The 24033-nt window shown below is 35.4% G+C and overlaps 1 protein-coding gene across 4 annotated transcripts; it reads left to right on the forward strand.

Annotated features, from left to right (window-relative positions):
• The first annotated feature begins 1371 nt into the window (after positions 1-1371).
• LOC130046403 (uncharacterized) lies at positions 1372-18602 on the forward strand. Of its 4 annotated transcripts, none has more exons than XM_056147359.1 (5): positions 1372-1509; positions 3441-3561; positions 5223-5350; positions 9276-9375; positions 18112-18602. In XM_056147359.1, exons 1-5 carry the CDS (start codon positions 1398-1400, stop codon positions 18131-18133), a joined length of 483 nt encoding a protein of 160 aa, XP_056003334.1. In that variant the 5' UTR covers positions 1372-1397; the 3' UTR covers positions 18134-18602. The 4 variants fall into 4 exon arrangements, with proteins under 4 accessions (XP_056003334.1, XP_056003335.1, XP_056003332.1 ...); XM_056147360.1 differs by having other exon boundaries at positions 1372-1503; XM_056147357.1 differs by lacking the exon at positions 18112-18602 and adding an exon at positions 11624-11898.
• Positions 18603-24033: the final 5431 nt, after the last annotated feature.

Genomic DNA, 24033 nt, shown 5'->3' on the forward strand with positions numbered 1-24033 from the left:
TATATCGACCACGTTTTTCTCTATTAACAATAATCATTTTCATTCATATGTCGATTTGATATATATCCGAGTGAAGTCGAAATAAAAGACACCACAGTGTCCTCGATATTTCCTTCGTACTTTGATATTTTATTTAAACTCAACTTTATGACAAATGGGATGATTTCTGCTTCACCATCGTCAACTTCCATATTTATGTAGCAATATTCAATTATCACTTGCATATGGTGTTTATTCTCTCAACTGATTCGATACGCAAGAAATTTTCTGCGTATGAGGAGTCTTTAAACTGAGACAATCTACCGACAAACACGTTGATGATCCAGGGATTTCAACAGTCGTTTGAAGTCAGCATATTGGAAATTCTACGGTCGTTATAGCGATCCATTTAGGCAATATAACCTATCTTTGGGTCAGATGCTGCCTGACGTGTTTCTAACCAATTGTTAGACTATTCTTGGTACGCTTAATATGACTACGGATTACTACGTTTACCAGCTGATCAAGACACAGGGCTCACGGCAGATGTGATCGGCCAAAAGGGGATGCTTACTCCCTCTAGGCACCTGATCTTTTCAATCAAGATCTATTCTGCGGATTAAAGAAGGACGCGTCCTGTTCGTCTAATGGGCTGATCGACAATACACGTAGTGATAATAACTTACGTAATTATTCTTCTATATGTAAAACTTATACGGTACCAATTTTGATGCACCAGATGCGTATTTCGACAAATTATGTCTCTTCAGTGATGTTCAACCGAAATGTTTGAAATCGGAAATAACAATGAAGTTTTAGAGCTATTATACGCAAAAACAGTGTGCCAAAAAAGTGGAGTCAAATTCGTTTAAGGATAAGAGCTGTGCGTGAGGGAGATAATTCTTAAATTTTGAAATGAATTTCTAAATTTTATAACAGCAATTAAATATACATCCGTATTTTCAAGCTAGTAACGAAGTACTTAGCTACTGGGCTGTAGAGACCCTCGGAGACTAACAGTCCACCAGCAGAGGCCTCGACCCAGGGGTCATAATGTAAAACTTATACGGTACCAATTTTGATGCACCATATGCGCATTTCGAGGAACAGAATTAACTACCCCGCCAGAGCATTAGCGTTATCCTCTAAAATGTTTCATTCAAGTACGTTTGCTCTGTATAATTGAACTCCTCATTAATAATCAAAATTCACAAATAATCTTCAATATGTACTAAGTATTGCCATTAAACGAATGAGGGACAATTTGCCACAATTTGAGCAATTATGTTGGTGTTAAGTACAGAATAATGGCTCTACAGATGAGCATAAATGCCGAATTAATTTTAATAGCTGGTGTATATAAGATAATTCATTTGATATATTTATGTATATGTACAAACTACCATACTATCAACGACATGGCTCCTGTTTCAGCGTTAGAGTTTGTGATCATCATAGCCATCTTGTGTAGCGGTACCACTGCGCGTCTTGTCAGGGGAGATAATCAGACGTCATTACCAGAGGGTGAGGGTATGTTTTTAAATTAATTTAAATTTTTTACTAGGCACTTGATCCCACCTCTGGTGTATCCAGGGGTCCGTGTTTGCCCAACTACCTATTCTGTATTGCTTATAGGATTTATGAGATTGATCAATGTTCGTTATCTTCACCTTTCATACTCAAGTTTATTCATGAAAGATGTAAACAATACGAATTTCCATTTACTTGTGTTTTACGTACCCTGTTCAGTTTTTTTTTTTTTTACACATTGAGACGTCACCAGCTGTAGGTGAATTCAGACAAATTTAAACCTATGATTTGGGCTGAGGACCATAGCAGTAGCGACTGCCAACGCTACACAGGAACTCCGTTATTAATGTTATGACCCAGAAAGACCCGTGATTCTAAATGCCGAGCGTTTTGGCGAAGGCGCAATAACTACCTGTGTTTGCTTCTCAGGTTTGACACGCCCTGATACGGTCCTGAATCGAACTCATGATCTCCCGGTTACAAAGCAAACAATCTATCACTGAGCTACCGCAACTGGTGGGTAGATTTAAAAAGTCTTGTTTTTTGAATTACGTTCACATGTTGCAAGATGTAAGCGATACGAATAAAAATTCGTAATGCACCCTGAAGATATCTCTGAATGTCTTCTTGTAAGTCAAATTCTTAACTAATCTTTAGGACTAAATGAAAACCATATGCAGACATCTACATATTCATTTGCAAATTTTATGGTCGTTATAACGATCTAACTTGTCTTGCAATACAACTTGTTATTGGGTGAAACGCGGTCTGGAGTGTTTCATAGTAATTGGTAGGCCGTTCTTTGCACACTGGTTTTACCTACGGATTACTCCATTTACCACTGGTATGTCTAGGGTTCCGTGTTTGCCCTAGTCTTAATTGTGATTGATCACTGTTATCTTCACTTCTTCCTTCTAGATAAAATGCATTGCATTGGCGGAGCATAGGTATAAAAATAAAAACATTTTCATCATCAGGTAGTTTATCAATTGTTTAATTATACGCAGTGAATAGAATTCCTCCAAAATATTTTCTATCATGCACAAAGTTTAATTAAAAGAAGATTTTGCAAGAAACCTATCCCATTACATGAGGTTGGTTGGCTGGTTTTTTATTATTGAAAATTTAGGTATATTCTCGGCAAGTAAGGGCCTCCGTGGCCGAGTGGTTAGAGCATCGCGCTCAAAATCGCACGGCCTCCCACCTCTGGTCGGCGCGGGTTCCAATCCCGCTCGCGTCGGTAAGTGAAAAAGTTTTCCAGTTTACTTTCGGAAGGTCGGCAGTCTCTTCCCAGGTACATTATATCTGGGTTCTCTCTTCCACTAATAAAGACTGGGCGCTACCAGATAACTGAAAAAATGTTGAGTGTGGCGGAAAACAGCGCTTACCGTCTTTGAGCAGGGAATGATCTTTATCATGCCACAAATGCTGTGACACGCGACCTCTTTTTTGTGGTTTCATCCGAAGTACCGCCCCATGTAGATGCCTCTTACGAGAAGCAAGGCGTACTGAGGACCTATTCTAGCCAGTTTTCACAGGTGCTGCCTTAAGTTGAAAAGTTTTGAACATAGGACTTTCATATTTATTTCTATTATTTCTTAAGTGATATATACTTGTGAAATAAGAAAACGCTAGAATCTAGAACTACTTAAAAATATAAAAATATTTCTGACACCAACATCATTAGGTAAAAGGTCAAGTTCAAAACAAACTTTACTGTACTTTAATCGTAACATGATGACTTGATTACCTTTCAAGCATAAAAAAGTCTTCTTTTTTTTTTTTTTTTTTTTTTAGAGAAACGTGGCTAATTACAAAAGCATGACTGTTATATATTATTGCTTGACCACCGTTGCATGATAGAATTTTTCAGTTTTTAGAATATCATCATAATGAAAAGACAAATCGAAAGATCGTTTGTTCAATTACAGAGGAAAATAGACCATGTTTTAAGATGTACGAGGGCTGCATGGCTGGATTCAGTATAAAACCATCCACCAACGCCGATGGGAGTTTGCATTTCCCGGGCGACTTCTTCGGAACAGTCTGTGAGTATGTGTCGTCCCATCAAATTGTACAAGGTAACAGGGGACAGTTTCGTATGGCACGCCAAATTCACAAAAATGAGCTAAACATAGCTTCACAGTTGATAAACTAGGTTTATCGACTGTAAACTATAGTTTACGGACCGTAAACTATAGTTAACGACGTTAATCTATATTTCACAGCTGTAAACCATAGTTAACAGATAATCTATGTTTCACAAGCGTAAACTATAATTAACAATGAAAACAATCATTAGCGATTGCAAAACACAGTTTATCTGATAAATACGGTTTCACGATTGTAAACTACGGTTTACAAGTCTAAACTATTATTAAGTTTATCTGATAAATATAGTATCACAATTTGTGAAACTAGGATTAACAATTGTGAACTAGAGTTAACGAATGTAAATTATAGTTTACAAATGTGAATCTGTATTTATCAGCAAAATCTATTGTTAACGTTTATTTAAAGACAAATAAACTTGGATTAGCATTTGTAAACTATAGTTTACAACCGTTAAATATAGTTTTACGGATGAAAACTATAGTTAACGAATCGTTAACTATAGTTTACAGTTCGTAAACTATAGTTTACAGTCGATAAACCTAGTTTATCAACTGTGAAACTATGTTTAGCTCATTTTTGTGAATTTGGCGTGCCATAGTTTCGCACTATAGGCCCGGTCAACTTTTTCGCAAAATGGAAATACCCCATATTTGAAGTGATATTACATGTGTAAAAATGTATACAATAATTTTAGGATGCATGTCAAATGTAGCTGAGTGCTTCATAAAAATGTTGATATACAACATGTAGTTGTCACCATGATTCCTAGCATATAGGTGGGTGCAAATACGAAACTAAGACACGTGGTCAGTTGCTGAAGAAATTCCGGAGAAAACATGCAGGGTCTAGCAAAAGGTCTGTAGCTGTGAGGGAAGGTGGATGGCCCCATATGAGAGGTAGATTTTTGAGAAGGGCAGATAGGGTTCTTGATTGTGCACAGTGTCTAAATCCCCATGTTTGGTACTGTGATGGTGAGGGGGTGGTGCGGATTAGCCCAAATGAGGGAAAATCAAAGCAAAAAAGGGGAATCTGCTCAGAGCATGTTTTGTGCACCAGCACCAGTATTTATAGGTTACATGTAATTTAGGGTCATAATTTATTAACTACACTAATATGAAATACAAATATTGACATAAAATGGAAGTATGATTTTTCATTAGTCTGTCATAATCTGACTTTGGTGTATACCCCTTATCCACATGTTTCAAAACCAAAGAAACTGTCCCCTGCCACCCGAGTATGTGTCGTCCCATCAACTTGTACAAGTATGTGTCGTCCAATCAAATTAAATGTAATGCGCTGGTACTTTATGTAAATATATACACATGTAGTTAAATTTGATCGGGATCGAACGGTAAACTGTAATTCAAAGTATTTTTTAAAAAGATATAATGAAAACAAACACAATATATTCCAGATATATATTTATAAGGTTAAAGTAAAATAAGAACACCTACAAACAGCAGTTAAATTGCATTAAATTATGAAATTTTACTAGCGTACTCTAAAGTACTCTGTTTAGTAGGACCTGTCATTTATATCACTTATGTATTGCTTTAGATTTTGATAATATGTTTTGTTTTTCCCGAATGATTCAGCTATTTCATCACCGGCGGTATTTGTTATGGACTCACAACGTACGAAGTTTGCGAGCCAAGTTTTCAACCAATCAATGTTATCAGAAATTTTAATAATATATCCATCAAACTGTGCCGCAATACGGAAGGTAAATATTCCAACATTTATGAAAATGTAATATGTTGACGGTGCTATCGTTTGAGCGAGCGCAGCTACACGTGTGTATATACTTTGTAATGTTCATGTTTTGATCAAGTTCAATTTAAACAATAATTTATCTATTTACCAAATACTCAGTACATGAATGAAATTAGACAGCAGAAACAACACATTTTAGTTTTCTCCCAGGGTTTCATATCAAATCATGAAAACATATCATACTTGAATGTGATTGAAATATTTTTATACTACATTATTGTATATACATCTTATTTCTTTTGCCTTCTCTGTATCTTTGACGCGCGAAATGTTCTTAACTGTATGCTTTCGACTGCTTCTACTTTCCTTATATCTACTTTCAATATGTCCACGTTACTAATCATGTGATAAAAATGCCCAAGTCTTGTTGCAAACCTTTCCAAGTTTGTAAGACTGTGTGGACAACACTGCCTTTGAACATAAAACGAATTTCAATATAATGAGAATTTCAAATAAATCGATAGATTCAACACTATTATACATGTATGCGCGGACACCCCCCACCCCCTTGCGCACTTATTTAATTTTTAAAAAAATGAAATTCATATAACAATCCCCTTGTAGCTATGGCACGTTTCAGAGGAGAAAATTAGAACAATAGGTAATTCTACTTGTAACACAATGATGAAATATTTCAGCATTCACATATAATTATTGAATACATTGCAACACATTTAAGCTCCTCCGATTAGAATAAGAACTAATTAATTATTTTTCAGTCATTAATAGTAAGTGGTATGGTTGGTTATTATGGGGGTGTGATCGTGGTTTGCATTACCGGACGTGCCAATGAAATAGTACTTAATTTTGGACACTAAAGGAAAACAAAACAAAGATGTAAAAAAAAAAAAAAAAAAAAAGAATATTTCGATTCGACCGAATTCCATCGATTTTTTGTAATTTCTTAAATAGCTTAAATTCAGTTCCTGTGCACCCTCACATAGTTTAACAAGTTAGCATCTTTTTGTTCTTGTTAGAATAATAAATTTTCATTGAGAGTGTGGCATTTTAATCAGATTTGTGGTTTGTAATCGATTACTTCGTTTACCTGATCAAGATATAGAGCTCACGGCGGGTGTGACCGGTCGACAGGGGATGCTTACTCCTCCTAGATACCTGATCCCACCTTTGGTGTGTCCAGGGGTCCGTATTTTCCCAATTCTCTGTTTTTATTGCTTATGCGAGTTATGAGATTCATTACTATTCATATCTTCACCTTTCACACAATTTGTATTCGATGCCATTTTATATATGCCTAATGTTTATGCATATCATCCCGGTAGCATGACTTTTACAAATTGAAATAACAAGTATTTAGATCCGCCACTGCCAGTCTTATTATGAAGTATGTCAAAACGTAGACATGACGTCACTTATCAGATTACCCTGCCATTCATAAACATTGCACTTTGTTAAACATTACGCCTAATGGTGCACTGAATGTTCGAACTAGGAGATCACAATATTAGGACAATAATCCACGTAAGTCCACAATCATATTCCAAGGTGTGAATTTGCGAGATGTCAGCCATTTTCGACCAAGGATTTCTGGGATTGGCGTCATTTTTTTCCTTGTTAAAGATTTGGATTTATCTCGGACTATTTTGCGCGTTTTAGTCATTAAAGCTCGCAGTACCGCTGGCTCGCTGACCTCGCTATCATTATACAACGTACACATCTCCCTAATATACTTCAATGACTTTACAGAAATATAAAAATAAGACTTTAAAGGACACATCTCGTGTTTTCAAAGTATACAAAATTATATGCATTTTGTCTTCCTTATGCTTATAGAAATTAATTGTAATAGTTCGTTCGCTGAAGTATTGCGATAATTAGCCACAATACGGACTTAAATCGAAGCCCCGATTTCAAAAAGCCTAGTAGTTAATTAGATAGGTAGTCACGTGGTACAGTGACGTCATATGCGACCTTCGTCGATCAACTTGTTGTAAAAGTAGTGTTAGATATTTTTAAAAACTCGGGTTTTAGGGGCCTAATTTATTTATCATGGATAACATTTATTTCGATGCTGACAAATTTCCCGAGTCTTATATCTTTTAGCCACCAGTGCATACAAATAGCGACCCAAATGTAGCGAGGAAACAATATGAAATCTGCATAAATTTGCGAGTAAATAATGTTTACATGGGATCACTGTCTAAACACAATTTGGTAATGCCATTTCTGTAAACAACTGTAATTAGCGTTGTTGCTTTTCTAAAATAAACAGTGCAATTATTATTAAATTTATTTTGGGAGAAGTTAGATAGGCCTAAATTATGATACGATTATGTATCATTGACAACTAGGCCTACTGTCACGGGTGCATTTCGAAAAAAAAAAAATAATGATCAAACTTACTGTGACAATCACAATACTTTTAAGTTATTTTATTCAAGCAATTTTATTAATTATTATTTTTTGTTATCTACACGTTGTTACTTAGGAAGTGGGAGCGCGCCGTGCTGTTGTTGTAAACGCGTAGATCTTCGCGTTCCTTAAAAAAATGAAAGCAGTATAATTCAATTCAAAGTTGGGAAATATTATATTTTATTATTTATAACTGACAGTTCAATTATCTTTTATCTTTAAATTTCTTTTTTAAAACTACCAGTTGGTAGACACTACTAGCAAAGTTCTGCCTTTATGAAGGTGAAGGTCAACTGGTGCGAGTGTGTATTGAATTTGAGAGCAGAACGGAATGCATATGCCGTAGGCCTATATGTAACGGTGTGTAACTTCGATAGAACCATTTTCTCGCAGTTTATCTACGTCTTTGTCCAAGTGCTTGTTTGAAAAAGTACAGGGACAAATTCTACTGGTTTTTTTTTTATGGCAAAGTCGTTGTGCTGACAAGAAATATTCACGTCTAGTACCTCATACCTTCGAAATTTGAAAAAAAAACACAGTTCAAATTCTCTCAACTGACAGCAAGTACACCCTTAAACGGCACAAAACACCCTAATGCAGTGTTATTTACAAGCTGTTAATGTGATAATTGTTTGTTTGTCAATTAAATCTAATCTGTTTATGAAATGGCTAACAACTGTTTTCAAATCTTCTCGCTCGAGGTCGCATATGACGTCAGAGATAATGGCGCGTAAAATATCGAAGAAATATTGCAAGATTTGAATTTTATCGCTTTCAAACTCGAAAACTACGCGAACTGTTTCATTTAAAACACATGTAAAGTAGTTTTAGGCATGAAATGAATTAATTTTGCTGAAAAAATTAAAAAGTTTAAAAACATGCGATGTGTCCTTTAACATGAAGATTGAGGTAAAACAGAAAGCGAGAAGAGTTTATAAAATGCCTCATCTACGAGGTTATGAGGATAGCGTTACAAATACCACACGTCGTTTTGATATAGAAATATCGTGGTTTTTCAATGCTTAAGGTCTTTGATAATGAAATCCTAGAATTTACGATATTGATGAATGTTGGTTATTTTCACTTGTCAGCATTTCGCAAATTCTAATGGTCGGTCGTTATAATGGTTTGGTTTGCCAATACAACCTATCATTGGGTCCAATTCTGACTGACGTGTTTCATACCGATTGTTTGCCCGTTCTGGCACACTGATTTCGCCTACGAATTACTACGTTTTCTTGATCAAGATATATGGCTTACACCGGGTGTAACTGGTCGATAGGGAATGCTTACTCCTCCTAGGCACCTGATCCCACCTCTGGTATATACTGGTATATCCAGGGGTCCGTGTTTGCTCAACTCTCTATTTTGTATTTCTTATAGGAGTTATAAGATTGATCACTTCTCGTTATTTTCACCTTACATTGAATACCTTAAATGGTGCCTGTCACATAATGTCGGTGAAAATAACATTGCCTTTTTTGAAACATTATTTACTTCAGCTTTGGACTCTCTTGTTCCCTGCTTGAATGATAAAGAATTCCCTAAAGCATACATGAGCGCGATCAATTATGTGGGCTCTGGAAAAGAAAGCCGTTGCAAGTAAGTAATGGGATGTAAAATATATTTCTCCGTCATTTGCAAATCATCTTTGCAAGCCACGTTTTGATGTGTCTAATTTTCTATAGATGACAAGCAAATCATACACTTGCAAAGACTTTTGGATAATCAGAAAATTGTTTTGTTTGCACCATAAGCACTAAGGATATATTGACGACAAGTAGTCGTAGTTGTTTTTTTAAAGGGGCTTAAAAAAGCCCGTTCATTTGACCCTTGACCCTGACAGGTTAACATGGTTGGTTGGTTGTCTGTTTTGCGTCCCGTCCAGAACTTTCACTCAAGTTCAGACTTCATCAACATGCCTATGTCCGCCGAGGCAAGGGACCTAGACCTGCGTTTTTTGTTGTTGTTGTTGTCATAATCATCCAGATACTCGTGATTATCACTTCTAAACGCCGAACGTTTGGCAAAGGAGCAATCACTTAAGTTTGACACGGTAATGGCAAAAGCGTGTCTCGAACTCACGACCTCCTGGTTACTACTGAGCCACTGCGACCAGTTCTTAAGAACATTTATATTACATTACGTATTGGTGAGAATTACATCCACAGATGTCTCTTTCATAGCCTTTGTTCTACTGTATTGATACATAACTAATACATGCCCCGATAAAGCGTCATTAATTTAGTTTTTAAAACTGAATCAAGTATTAATAAATTTACAGGGGTGAAAGGTGAAGATAACGAACGGTGATCATCTCAACTCCCTTAAGGAATACAAAATAGAGTTAGGCAAACGGATAATGGCTACTCCTCCTAGGCACCTGATCCCATCTCTGGTATGTCCAGGGGTCCGTGTTTGCCCAACTCTCTATTTTGTATTCCTTATAGGAGTTATGAGATTGATCACTGTTCGTTTTCTACACCTTACATTGAATACATTAAATGGTGCCTGTCACATAATGTCGGTGAAAATAATATTGTTCTCATATCAATGTTTCTATTACGTTTCAAAGTGAATAATTTCCCGCAATGTATATAAAATGCAGACAAAAGTGGAAAAGGTTATCATTTTTTTTTATTTCGAAAGAATGATGAAACAACCAAACACAACACTGATTGTACATTTTTGAAATGTTTAAGGTCGATCGATCGATCCTCATGTGATGTCATAGGTTTTTGCAAAAATCTTAATAAATTAAACTTTGCACATGATAGAAATATATCTTTCTGAGGAATGTTATTCACTGAATATAATAAAATATCTGGTAAACTAATAATACTGAAAAAGTTTATATTTTCCATAGATAATCAATTATTTATGATTTTAAAAATGTTGTCAAGGGCAATAACTCCTATGCTTGAATTTCCTCTACTGGATGTCTGTTATACATTGGTTTCCCTAATATGCACTATTAATCTATACATATTTATGAATTAGCAGTTGTTTTTTTTTAAAACTGTTGATATCTAAGTTTTGTCATTTCAACAAGTTTTTATCTAATTTTATTATTCTGTTTAACGAAAATGTGTGATTTTCTGATGTTGATGTATACTTCTGTTTTTGTATGCCTGACATCTTTAAAAAGGTGGTAACGTATACATTTTCTTTGGTTATTAATTTAATTAAACTATATTGAGTGGAAATTAATAAAGTTTTTCCACATTTAACCATTAATATTGATAAGTCATATGAGGACGGAACTACCTTAAGCAAATGTTCATAGTTCTGACCTGGGATGAGACAATTATTGCACCAGTTTAGTTGAAATATAGTTTAAAACTTGTTCGACAAAAAATAAGGTTTGCCGAACTATCCAGCTATGCTAGAAGGGTCTTTCTATGTTTCTCTTCATAAATCGAGATAATTTTGGTCGTCAAACAGCGTCGGACACCCATGGTTGAATACGCTTCGTTCCTCTCTCCATCACCCGTGGGTCCATTCATTCCTACTCGCTCGTTTTCATGAATATATATTTAAAAATATCGTCCAACCAAAGTAATCGTTATAGAAATAGAACTCTTTTGTTTTTAAAGGTATCATTAACTTAACTTACCTATCACAATCATTTACCTAAATTGGGCTGAAAGCGTCTTGTTGATTGGACAAAGTCGCTCAGAGTGTACCATGAACGCCCAATCAAATTGCCTCAATAATTATTCATGAGAACGAGTGTGGGTTTCGGACAATGATCGTCAAAGAGACTCAAAATACTCACCTACGTCATTGCTCAGTCGTGGTTGTAGTATTACCGATATTGCATTAAACTAATCAGTGAGTTTTATTGAAGTTTGGCCAAAGAACAAATACGGCGGGTTTTGCGACTCTTCAAAGACAAGTGTGGCGACGCGGAGTATACCAGTCTGAAAACCGTGATGGAGGACTTTGGAAGAGATCTGCTTTCCTTTTTTCTTCCTGATATTGAGGATCCAAGTTGTAGTATTGATGTCAGCACCCTCACCCCCGACAGACGCAGGCGGGGCGTGGCCAGTGCGACTATCAAACGCATGGTGAATTTATGGATGTCATAATAAAATCATGCTACCAAACAGCATAAAATTTCAATTCAAGATGTCTTTTATACTAAGTTGTTACCATGGCAAATGTATAATAATTAAATTACAATGTCATTTTTCTTGACTCCTATACATGAGGCATACGGTCTGTGTTGATTTTACGTTAACTTTGTATAGTGCAGGGGCAAATGTTATTAAAATAGGCATCATCAGCATTTGGAAAAACTAAGCATTGGTGAAAAACTGTCATTATTACAATCATTTAACAAATATGCAAAGATATAAAGACGTGACAGGGCTATGATGTCGGGGAAGTAAATAATTGTTTAAACCAATCGCAATTGAGTAATCAGACACAATACACAATATACACATAGAGAGCCATATAATATTGATGTTCCTGTAAACACACACACACATACACACACACAAACACACGTGCGACGTACATAATGCCGAAACTCACCACATCAGACTTTACACGTGGAATTCAAAACACGATGTTATTCGTCATGTTGATGTATTTTAACGTACAATGGATGGGACGTCTCTATATTGTTATGATATTTGAAATACGGACAATTAATCTCTACAAATATAATTCTCACGTGATACTGACTACAGCAAGTCACATGACTCTTGTGAACACACACTGGAAACTCAACCAAAAGTGTATAAACTTCCAATATTACCTGAAAATCAATATTTTCATACATTGGTAGAGGCCACACACCAGAAACTTAATTATTTGAATCATTTCTCAAAAGAACAATTCTTTAAAAATAATTGAATTAGAATATGAGAGAAAGAGAGAGAGAGAGAGAGATAGAGAGAGAGAGAGAGAGAGAGAGAGAGAGAGAGAGAGAGAGAGAGAGAGAGAGAGATTGGACCTAATGCTTTATCAGTCTGAACAAAAATACACATCTCTACCGGTAATTGATGATAAACAGATTTCAACAAGGTATTCAATCCAAAGAGCAACGTAACGTAACATAAACTCAGATAATTGAAAATACATTTGATTATTTGAAGACACCATGAATTCATTTGATGCGCGCAACAATTCATTTAGTATTCTGAATAACTGAGTACATTGACTGCGTTGTTGATAACATTGATTATTCTGCTGAATTGATGCGCACTATAACAGATTTGTTGCTCTCTTCAAATGAATAGATGGTATCAACATTTGATCAAATTGTATCACACCACAATTCAATTAAAGGGAGCAATAATTTAATGATTGCACGCATCAATCTAACTACTGCACGCAAGTTTCGAATTATTATCATATTCAATTGAATTAATAAGTGCAATTATTGGACTATTACTTTCTATCATATTTCAATTGATACGTGAAATACTTCATTTAATGAAAGCAACTAATTAGATATATCTTCGATTCAACATATCCACGACTGAATGAATGATCTCCTTAATGAATTGTTGTTCTCTTTTATAGAATTGATGTGCTCATTAATTCCTTTAAAAATCGTTGTAAATAGTTAAAGATATTTTCAATTGAATTCAAGAGATTTTCATATCAATTATACTCAGCTCAAAATTAGATCAAATCAATTATTATCATAAATTAAATTCATGTTGGGGGCATCAATCAAGTATTTGCCGTTCTTGGCACACTGATTTTGACTGCGGATAACTCCGTTTACCTGAACAGGATATGGGGCTTACGGCGGATGTGACCGGTCGACAGGGAATGCTTACTCCTCCTAGGCACCTGATCCCACCTCTGGTGTGTCCAGCGGTCCGTGCTTGCCCAACTATCTATTTTGTATTGCTTATAGGTTTATGAGATTGATCACTGTTCGTTATCTTCACCTTTCATTGCTGTCATCATTTGAATCGATGAGCGCATTATTCAATCATTTTGTATATTAATTGAATTGATGAGCGTACCTATTCAATTGACAAGAGCAATAGTTGATTTGAGTAGACAATATCTTACTATGTCCAGTTTTACCCTTGCCTTTGTGACTGTAAATCAATTGGGGTTATCTACTATCTAGGGACAATCATTGTACAAGTTTGTTAACTGTAAAGTATAGAGTTATTTAGGTATTGTTCGAACACGATTTTGTCTGCAGACCGACGACCTATCTACCGAGCAACAGATGCAATACATTATATATGTTTCTCTCTTTCAAGGGTAGGGGATAAGAATTGGATTTGCTCTTTGCAATACCTTTGCCAAGAGGCAATGTTTTAACAGCAAAATGTCTATGACACCATGTAAAACTGGACAGGGATTTCTCCTTCCTGATAGCAATTAGACAGTTAAACTGAGCCGGAGTTTTTAGTAGTTTGATGAAAATATAGAACTGTCTCTACAAAGCTGACTTTTTTGCAGAGGTCTAAGTGTGGCACATAACACTGTCTATAATAAAGAATGGATAGTATATATCACTTGTAACAGTTGTACAACAGTTTCTTAAACGATCTAACTTATTTTCGTTGTCCCTTATAAATGTTGACTGTCCTAATAAGACTAATATTCCTGTTGGGCAAGCATGGTAAAGGATTATTTCAAAATAACTTAATAGTTGAATGTTTTCGAAATGAAATATGTTTATGGTTGTATCACCTTTGGTCATGAGTAACCTTTAAGTTGAATAAAGAAAAATATGACCTAAATACAAGAATTAAAATGTCTCAGTCTAAACACTATCTAACGTTTGGGTCATGTGACCTTGACCCTCTACAAACAACATGAACATATGATTATGACATACCTCTTGGCCATGAGCTGCCTTTTTGCCAAGTATGACCTCTTAATGTACCTCTTATACAAATTTTGTCTTAGAATGTTACAATTTGAGACTTCAGAATCTGATACTTCTATGTAACCTTGAACTGATCTAAATTACTTGTATTTAGGGTCATGCCATTTCTTTGATCACAGTATATCATTTAGTGCTAAATCTAGGATCTAGAAAGGGCACACATAAATGTATCATATGTTCAAAAGGGCACTTTTCGTCGCGGTAAGACAATTTCGGGACATTTTCATTGTATCATACTATGATAGTAATAAAATAATCATTTAGCGTCTTTAAAAGTTAATACCTGCTGCCTTGATTTTAAACTTTTCAATCAACCTTATGAAAAAAAAAGAACAATTCTTCATATTCACAAATATTTTTTAAAAAATTATAGAGAAAAACGGCATGGTGAAATTAAAAAGGGCATGGCGCGGCGCCATGCTAGTTTGCTTTCGAGTTAACACTATGACATTATATAATTTTCTAAAAAAAAATTCATAATGAAATTATATTATGGAGGCCTTGTCCAAATGGTCATCATGCAAGGTTGATACACATTTTCTGGAGACAAGAAACCTTTATGCCGAATAAAGTCTTCTCCTATTTACAACGTACACATTCACAGTATTTGGGAAAACTAAGCTTTGATGTAAAGCAGTCAATCATTTCATTAAATAGATCAGCGAAGAACAATTAGTACTATATAACACCATGTTTTATTCAAATATTTGCATATTTACTTGATATAACTAAGAAATAATTGTGTCTACTTATCAGTACAGGGGGTTCTGTCGTCTCGTTTTGCATTGTATTTCGCAAATTCTATGGTCGTTATATCAATCTAGTTTTTCAATACAGCCTGTCTTTGGTTCAATTGCTATATGGCGTGTTTCATACTGCTTGTTAAGCCGTTCTTTATGCACTTATTTTGACTGAGGATTACTCTGTTTACCTGATTGGAATACGGTGCTCACGGCGGGTGGCCGTTCGAAAGGGGATGCTTGTTCTTCCTGTGCTTCTGGTCGCACCTGTGCTATTTCCATGAGTTTGTATTCCTTATGGGAGTTATGAGATTGATCACCCTTCCTCCTCGTCGTCTTTTCATTATAATGATTAGTATTTTGATAGTTTTAGTTAAGAAGAGAACCCCAAAAGAACTTGTCAAATCTTTCGTATAGTATACACTTGTTCACTAAAAATGATCAGTTCAAACAAGTGATATATGGTCGGTACAACTGATTATTCAATGAATGCCAATCTATTGTGGTGAAAGTAAATTTGGCGATCATAAATTTCTCTGAGTATAGGTCAACAGATAAAATAATGATAAAAAAGCGTATGAGTAACAAACAGCTTCCAACCTAAATCTGTAAGAAATGAGACTATAAAAGTAGTACTCGTGATACTATGGAACATCAGTTTTTGAGTTACAAGTGAGATAGAGCACTTGCAATTTTTTGTTATGTACACAAGGCGTGTGCCATATTTTGGTTAACATCTAGATTACTTAATAGAAAATAGCATGTTTAAAACAAAATGAGATGCGCCAAACACTAGAAACTATTTGATTGTGTTCCGAATAAATTTGTAAATTGAAATATCTGCTTTAAACGAACTTTTACTAGTATATTTAACCTATGTAAACAAAAACATGGCACGATCCTTCTTTACATATAAAAAAATTGTGAGCTCTGTATCTCCCATGTCCCTCGAGAACTGACATTCAAATATTTGCTGACCATTAGAAATACCTTACTTAAGCATTCTAAACATGGACAGATAAAATTTGAATTTTTTAAAGATCCAATCGTGTCCATGTCGTACCCGATTTAAACATTTATAATTCTATTTGTGAGGGTTTTAAAACTTCGTTCTTTAATCTGAAGGGCATTTTCTTAACAACTTTGAAATAAGGAATGGGAATTTTCTGAATCGTACTCCCATGGTGATTGTTTTCAGTGAAATTTCGTAGAATGAGAGATGACATCCCATTGAGTGAATTAATTCAACGATTTAAGCTGCATTTCATAAAGGTGATGATCATGTGTCATTTTGACCTACACTATTAAGGATTAATTTACAAACTGTAGTGACATTTACTATTAAGCAGGTGCGAGATGATTTTCTACAATTTGAACAGTTCATGGCCGTGTTAAATGCTGTCTGACGTGTTTCATACCGATTGTTAAGCCGTTCTTGGCACACTGATTTTGACTGCGGATAACTCCGTTTACCTGATCAGGATATAGGGCTCACGGCGGGTGTGACCGTTAAACAGGGGATGCTTACTCCTCCTAGGCACCTGATCCCACCTCTGGTGTGTCCAGGGGTCGGTGTTTGCCCAACTATCTATTTTGTATTGCTTATAGGAGTTATGAGATTGATCACTGTTCATTATCTTCACCTTACATACAAACTGACTTTACAAACGAGCGTAATTAACGAATTAATTTTGGTAGAAGGTGCATACAAGAATATTGATGCGACGCATGTACCTACCATACCACCACACTACAGAGTGTGTATCAACGGCATGACTCCTGTTTAAGCGTTAGGGTTTGTGATCATCACAACCATCTTGTACAAAGCAACCACTGCGCATCTTGTCAAGGGAGTTACTGAGACAGTAGCAATGGAAAGTAATGGTAGGTGAATGTCGTTTTCTTAACTTAAATGTTTTTCATCATAAGGGTACATAGTTTGTAATACACCTGAAGTTACGAGGATATCTATTTATAAATTTAGGTGTATTACAAAATGCTCACCATCTTATATAGACATGTATATAATTGTATATTACCATTGCAGTGTACTCACGAAGTATTAATATTATCCTAGAAGTAAAGAACGCGTACATACGGACAAGGTGTATCACTAAAGGATTTTGATTAATAAAACAAGATTACAACAAACATTTCCACTAACCTAAAACATTCACAACTTTGATATTGATACCACTGTTGTTAATTCTACAGAGGAACAGAACTATGCAAATGTACGACAAGAGCATACTTTTACCATGTCATTATATTACACACTGAGTTTGACTACGGATTGCTCCGTTTGCCTAATCAAGATACAAGGCTCACGGTGGGTGTGACCAGTCCAAAGGGTATGTTTACTCCTCCTAGGCACCCGATGTCACCTCTGGTTTATCCAGGGGTCCGTGTTTGCCCTCTTTATTTTGTATTCCTTGTGTGAGTTATTAATCGATTGCTATTTGTTTTCGTCACCTTTCATTCACTAAGGGAATCTGTGAGTTTCATTAATTAAGTTCCTTGCAGGAACCTTCCTGATAGAAATAGTATTTTTGTGCTTTTATCATCGTTAACTGAAGTGGAAAGCAAAACAAGTTAAAACAGTTGTGTTCGAAATCGTGGTTGTCACATTAATATGGTTTGTCGTGTTGTTTAAGAGTGCCTTTCTTTTTTCTGCTGACCAGCAATATGTACACCGGATATATATTGATTGTTTAATTGCAGAAGATGGGGGACAACGTCATGATGTCTACGAGAGAAAAAGGCAATATGATTAAAATCAGATCCACTGACGCAGATCTACGTGAGCGGATCAAAAGATCTGATTTTAGTCACTTTAAGGAAACGGTTGATTAAGATTATATTTTCATGTTGCAGCAGTTAAAATGCTGATAAAAATAGTCAGGCTAACATTTTGTACACAAATTATGATTGTAAACCTAAAGGAAAGAGAAATACGACATATATGTTCTTGAGATCAATTGATAATTTTTACTTCTGTAATTTCTACTATATGCCGACCAAATGAATGGCATTTGGAGTATGCAGTACATTTCAACACAACCATGCACGATGCAATTTTCAGGAAACATAATTTTATGGCATTTACTTTCCATTAACTTGAAACATGAAGTTTAGCAACTTAAAATGTTCATTAGACTTGAAACATGAATATTGATTAAATTGTATCTTTAATAAACTTGATATTTAACATTGAATTATGTGTGATTTTATCTGCAAATTTAATTGAGCATTAAATTCCAGTGATATTTGCAACGTCTTATATAACATACACTTAATCAAATGTAATTTTATCAAATACCATTTTTCATTCAGTGACATGTTCTCAGACGTTCTATACTTGTATGACGCAGAACGTGAATGTATTGGATTATAAAACGCTCTTCAACTCAGATGTGAGTGTGCAAACAACTTCACACGGACATGCGGGTATGTGTCAACCTTTTTTGACACAATTCTTTCGTGTGGTTCAAAATCGAATTTATAAGAAAAAACGTATGAATTATAGAAAATACTCTCACCCTATCTCTACACCAAACTTCTATTTCCAACAATTAATTCCCAATCTAATTACGTATACGCTTTACAGTGGATAAAACGAGCAATTGTTATCAAACTAGTATCAGATTTTATTATTTTTTCCTTGCATATTAATTTCAATTTTTGATGCATAATGTCTAATATATTTCACCGTTTCATATATTTCACCACGAAAAAGTGAATACGATAGAATGTGAGACAGGTTTCCTGAACAAAATGATGGAGATCTCTAAAACATTTTCCATTAAATTGTGCCGAAATGCAGACGGTAAAATCGTACTATATCCCTAGGTTCAAGATTATATGTTTAAACTACGTAAAATTCTTCATTCCATTACAATGATTTGGACAAAATACATTCACACGAAATGCCAATGAAAACATGCTTAATTTTGTATATTGTTTACTAATTTTGATAACGGATTACTTCGTTTTCCTGATCAAGTTATGATATTTATCACTGTTTGTTACCTTCACCGTTTATCGTCTGAATAAAATGACTAAATAAGGGGGCCAGGTATCATGTGAGGTGCTTGATCCTCCTAGGCACCTGATCTCACCTCTGGTATATCCAGGGGTCCGTGTTTGCCCAACTTTCCATTTTGTATTGCTTATAGGAGTTATGAGATTAATCACTGTTCGTTATCATTACCTTTCATCTACTCCAAGGTGATATCCTTTAACTGTTTCAATCATTTACTTCAACCCTGAATATCCTTGTTCCCTGCTTGAATGATATAAAATTCTATGAAGAATACCAGCGCGCAGTCCAATATATGGGCCGTGGAAAGGAGAGTCGTTGCAAGTAAGTAATGGAATGTAAGATATATTTTCCCGCCATTTCCATAACATAAATTTGATTCAAGCAAAATATTGGATTAACCTACTTTTCTTTAAATGAAATAGGCGAATTGGACAGCTGTCTTGTGAAGATTTATGGGTAATCGGAAAGTTGGATTATTTGAACATGGAAGAAACGGTCGTTAGTTTGTTTTTGGAAGATGCGTAAAACAAACAAAAATAAAAGCTATTCATTTTACCCTTGATCCAGAGAGGTTAACAACATGGTTGGTTGGTTGATTGTTTGACAGTTTTATCGCTCATATTTAGACGTCACTAGTTGTAAGTGATGTACCAGAGATTTAGACCCATTCTTAGCGCCCGGGGCCGTAGCAGTGGTATTTCAACACACCTATCCATGTTACGGCATGGGACTTCCGTATTTAAGGTCATATCTCAAAGACCCACCATGCCATTCTAAATGCCTATCTTTTGTCCAAGGAGTAATCACTACCTAAGCGGCCAAGACACGAATGCGGATTGAACTCAGGACTTACTGGATTCGAAGCGAACGCATTACCACTGAGCTACCGCGACTAGTTCTAAACAACATTACGTATTGGTGATAATTACAGCCACATTTGTCATTTCCACAGCCTTTGTGGTACTGTGTTCGTATTTAAGAACTATATTGGAACATAACTAATACATGTCCAAATCAAGCATTATGAAAATAACATTGTTCTCTTATGAAAGGTGAAGAAAACGAACAGTGGTCAGTGGTCAATGTTTCTACGAGGCTTCAAAATGAACAATTTTCCACAATATCTTTGAAATACAGAAGAAAATTACCAATATTTTTATTTTTTAAATAATCATGAAGCAACTAAACACGACAGTATTGGACTTCAACTTACCAATTGCTGATTACACATTTCCAAGGTGTTGAAGCTAGTTTGTTTACCGCCATCAGTTTGTGTCTAGGCGCGCTATGTCATAAACTACCTACACCGCATAGGAACACAATGGGAGGGGGTCTGCATGGTGTGGTGTATAACTTGTATATTGTTGGCTCCTAACAGGAATGTTTATACTTGTGTTAACGACTATTCATATAAACGTCTTGTCTGATTCAAACATTCAACCAACCAGTTTTAGTTGAAATAGTTTAAGACGTTTTGATAAAAAAAAGTTTACCAACATCTAAGCAAAGTTGATCAATCGATTCTTGTCGTCAGAAAGATTCAAAACACTCAAACGTTGTAGTATTATCGATATTGCTCTATACAACATTAGACTAATCAGTGAATTTTGTTGAAGTGCAGTCAACGAAGTCATACGCCGGATTTTGCGACTCTTCAAAGAAAGATGTGGTGCACCTGAGTATACCACTTTGAAAACAGTGATGGAGGACGTTGGGGGAGATATACTTCCGGCATCTGTCGATCAAAGCTGCAGTATTGACATCAACACTCTTTACTCTGACAGACGTAGGCGGGGCGTGGCCAGTGCGACTCTCACGAGAATGATGGATTTATGGATTTAATAAAATTATGGTACCAAAGAGCATACAATCTGATTTCAAGTTGTCATCTGTACTGCGTTCTAACCAAGGTAAATTTCCACGAATTAGATTACAATGTTATCTTATTTGTGCCATATTGCGTAATACATACAATACATAGTTTTTATGGTATTTACTTTGACTACACCTGATCCCACCTCTGGTGTGTCCAGGGGTCCGTGTTTGCCCAACTATCTATTTTGTATTGCTTGTGGGAGTTATGAAATTGATCACTGTTCGTTATCTTCACCTTGCATAGGGATCACGGCGGGTGTGACCGGTCGACAGGAGATGCTTAGTCCTCTTAGGTAACTGATCCCACCCTCGGTATATCCAGGGGTTCGTGTTTGCCCAACTCTTCATTTTGTATTCTTTATGGAAAAGGTGAAGATAATGAACAGCGATCAATATCATAACACCTATAAGCGACACGATATGGAATGGTGTCATATATTCATTTAAAACACAAATGTTTGAACTTGTAATATGGGGATAAAAGGAACACCATATAGAAACATTTCAATTTCCAACGACACGAACTCTAGTGGATTTGCATGGAAATGACAAAGAATAAATTTTACCATTCCAGATTAAGTTCACATTTACGCAATTATTTTGTACAGGTGTTTAGAACTCACTTTCAACACAAATATACATAATGAACGAATACATTTAAGGTTAGATAGTAAATGACTTGTTCAGTGACAGTGCTCGTCGGCGATAATTCATTCCTTAGTCAGAGCGAAACACGATACATCTTTGACTGGGTCTTTTACAAGCCATCTTACCTGACAGTACATGTCTCTTTGTCTTATGAATTTAATTGATAATGATATAAGTTCATTGCTCAAACCAATTTTATATTTAATCAAATACAGAATATATATAGTTATCTATCATTTAACTAAAACATGCGGTAGTCTCCTGCAGAATATCAACAGCTGAGTCTCGACACTATATAATTAGCTTTTTGTCAGACACCGGTACTTACTGCACTGACATGAAAAATGCTGGTACTTCGAATTACCCAAACGGAAACAAACCGGTATACTCCAGTCTCATCAAAAGAAGAGTTTGTCAACGACTTCTCTGAAACAAACCGGTGTACTCCAGCCTCACCAGAAGAACGATTTGTCACTCTTCTGCTGTTCTTACCAGGTTTGAAAGAGAATCATTGTCTGTCCCAAATGTAAACTATATATCATTTCTGTTCGATTATTAGTTAGACACAAATAAAACAGGCGGACTAAATATAGCAAAAAACTATTTCCATTGAGATTTACCAATATATGTACAAGAATCCAGTATCTGCTAGACGTTTTGTGTGGTAAGACAGATGAATTCTCTAAACGGTCCGACCAAAATGTAATAAAAAAGGAAGGCATAACTGAAGGAAGTGCATTTTATTTGACCTGATAAAAACGTTTTACCCAATACTAAATATGTAGATTTCAATATTGTATTTGTAAAATGCATTTATCTATTAGATACAGGGAACGTACGTATAATATAACCGGCACAACTATCACGAGTGGATATGACATCCATACGATGTACATTGTACCATAAATAAAACCGCGATAGGGCAATTCGAACCATCAACGTCGATCTTATCGTCTTTAACAATAAGGTAGTGATTGTACTGTTTTGCCCCCCCCCCCCATGCATGCCTGCAAAAGGTGAATCTTTCTTCGTGATGTGAACTAGAGGGGCTCTTTTGTCTAGAATGATGGGTGTGTGTATGAATTTTAGGAATGAATTCAAAGGTTTAATGAACCTGATGCCATTGGTTGGGCACAAGGAATAGTCCATCGCACGGCGCAAAAATACCTGATATTCTCTCTAGTGAAGTTTACATTTCCACAGTAAACTGTGTGTTCAGATATCAAGGTGCAGAAACAGTTATATATCTACATACAATTTCATACCCATGACTTTAGGTTTCAAAATAAAAAAAAAATATATTTCGTTATGTTACAATAGATTTTTAGCAAAATTGGAAAATATTTTTAAGATAAAAAAAAGTCATGCGAATAATCCAATTCAAACTGAGATACAGCAGTCTCATATGATGGGGTGATTTTAATGTCTGTTGAAGCGTGTGAAGTCTAATATCTAACCTGAAATCCTTTCGGAGATATATACATGATACATTGGGACTGTTATCTTATTATTCATATAATTGATACACCCAGAATATAAGCAAATACAACCACCAAAGGTAAGTTTTGTTTTGTTTAATTTTCACGTTGTCCCGATTTCGACGTTTTCGATTCAGCGACTTTGACGTAGTTTTCTATAAATTGTGACGCCAAAAGATAAGGGCTCTTTTCTCATAACGCCAGTCATGGGGGTTTTGAGATTGATCACTGTTTGCTATTTTTACCTTTTCATCATAGGATTGAGTATATTGGCAAACGTAGTTAGTGTGAGAAATCCAATTCAACGTGTGTTCGAATCTTATGCATACTATGCCCTTACGCAATAAAATATGTTCAATTCAAATTAGTGACACAGCTTTTTGATGTCTTTCTATCTATTGTGGTTATCTGAGTAAATCTGGTGGTCTTTGAATTCTCCAACAGGTAAAAACAATGATAGGATAGCGTACGAGTAACAGGTAACTTTAAACCAAAACCTGTAAGAAAAAAAAAGACTTATTAAAATAGTACTGTAAATTCCTAAATATATGCGAGGAAATTATCGCGTAATTTCGCGAGAAACATCACTCGCAAAACATT

Source organism: Ostrea edulis, chromosome 8, assembly GCF_947568905.1.
Source record: "Ostrea edulis chromosome 8, xbOstEdul1.1, whole genome shotgun sequence".
NCBI classification, from domain to species: Eukaryota; Metazoa; Mollusca; class Bivalvia; order Ostreida; family Ostreidae; genus Ostrea; species Ostrea edulis.

Bases quoted from the DNA above. Each gene is read 5' to 3' on its own strand.
- LOC130046403 (XM_056147357.1), top strand. From the start codon at position 1,398: ATGGCTCCTGTTTCAGCGTTAGAGTTTGTGATCATCATAGCCATCTTG. The intron at 1,510-3,440 runs GTATGTTTTTAA...GTTCAATTACAG, and splicing joins GTCATTACCAGAGGGTGAGG to AGGAAAATAGACCATGTTTT. The intron at 5,351-9,275 runs GTAAATATTCCA...TATTTACTTCAG, and splicing joins ACTGTGCCGCAATACGGAAG to CTTTGGACTCTCTTGTTCCC.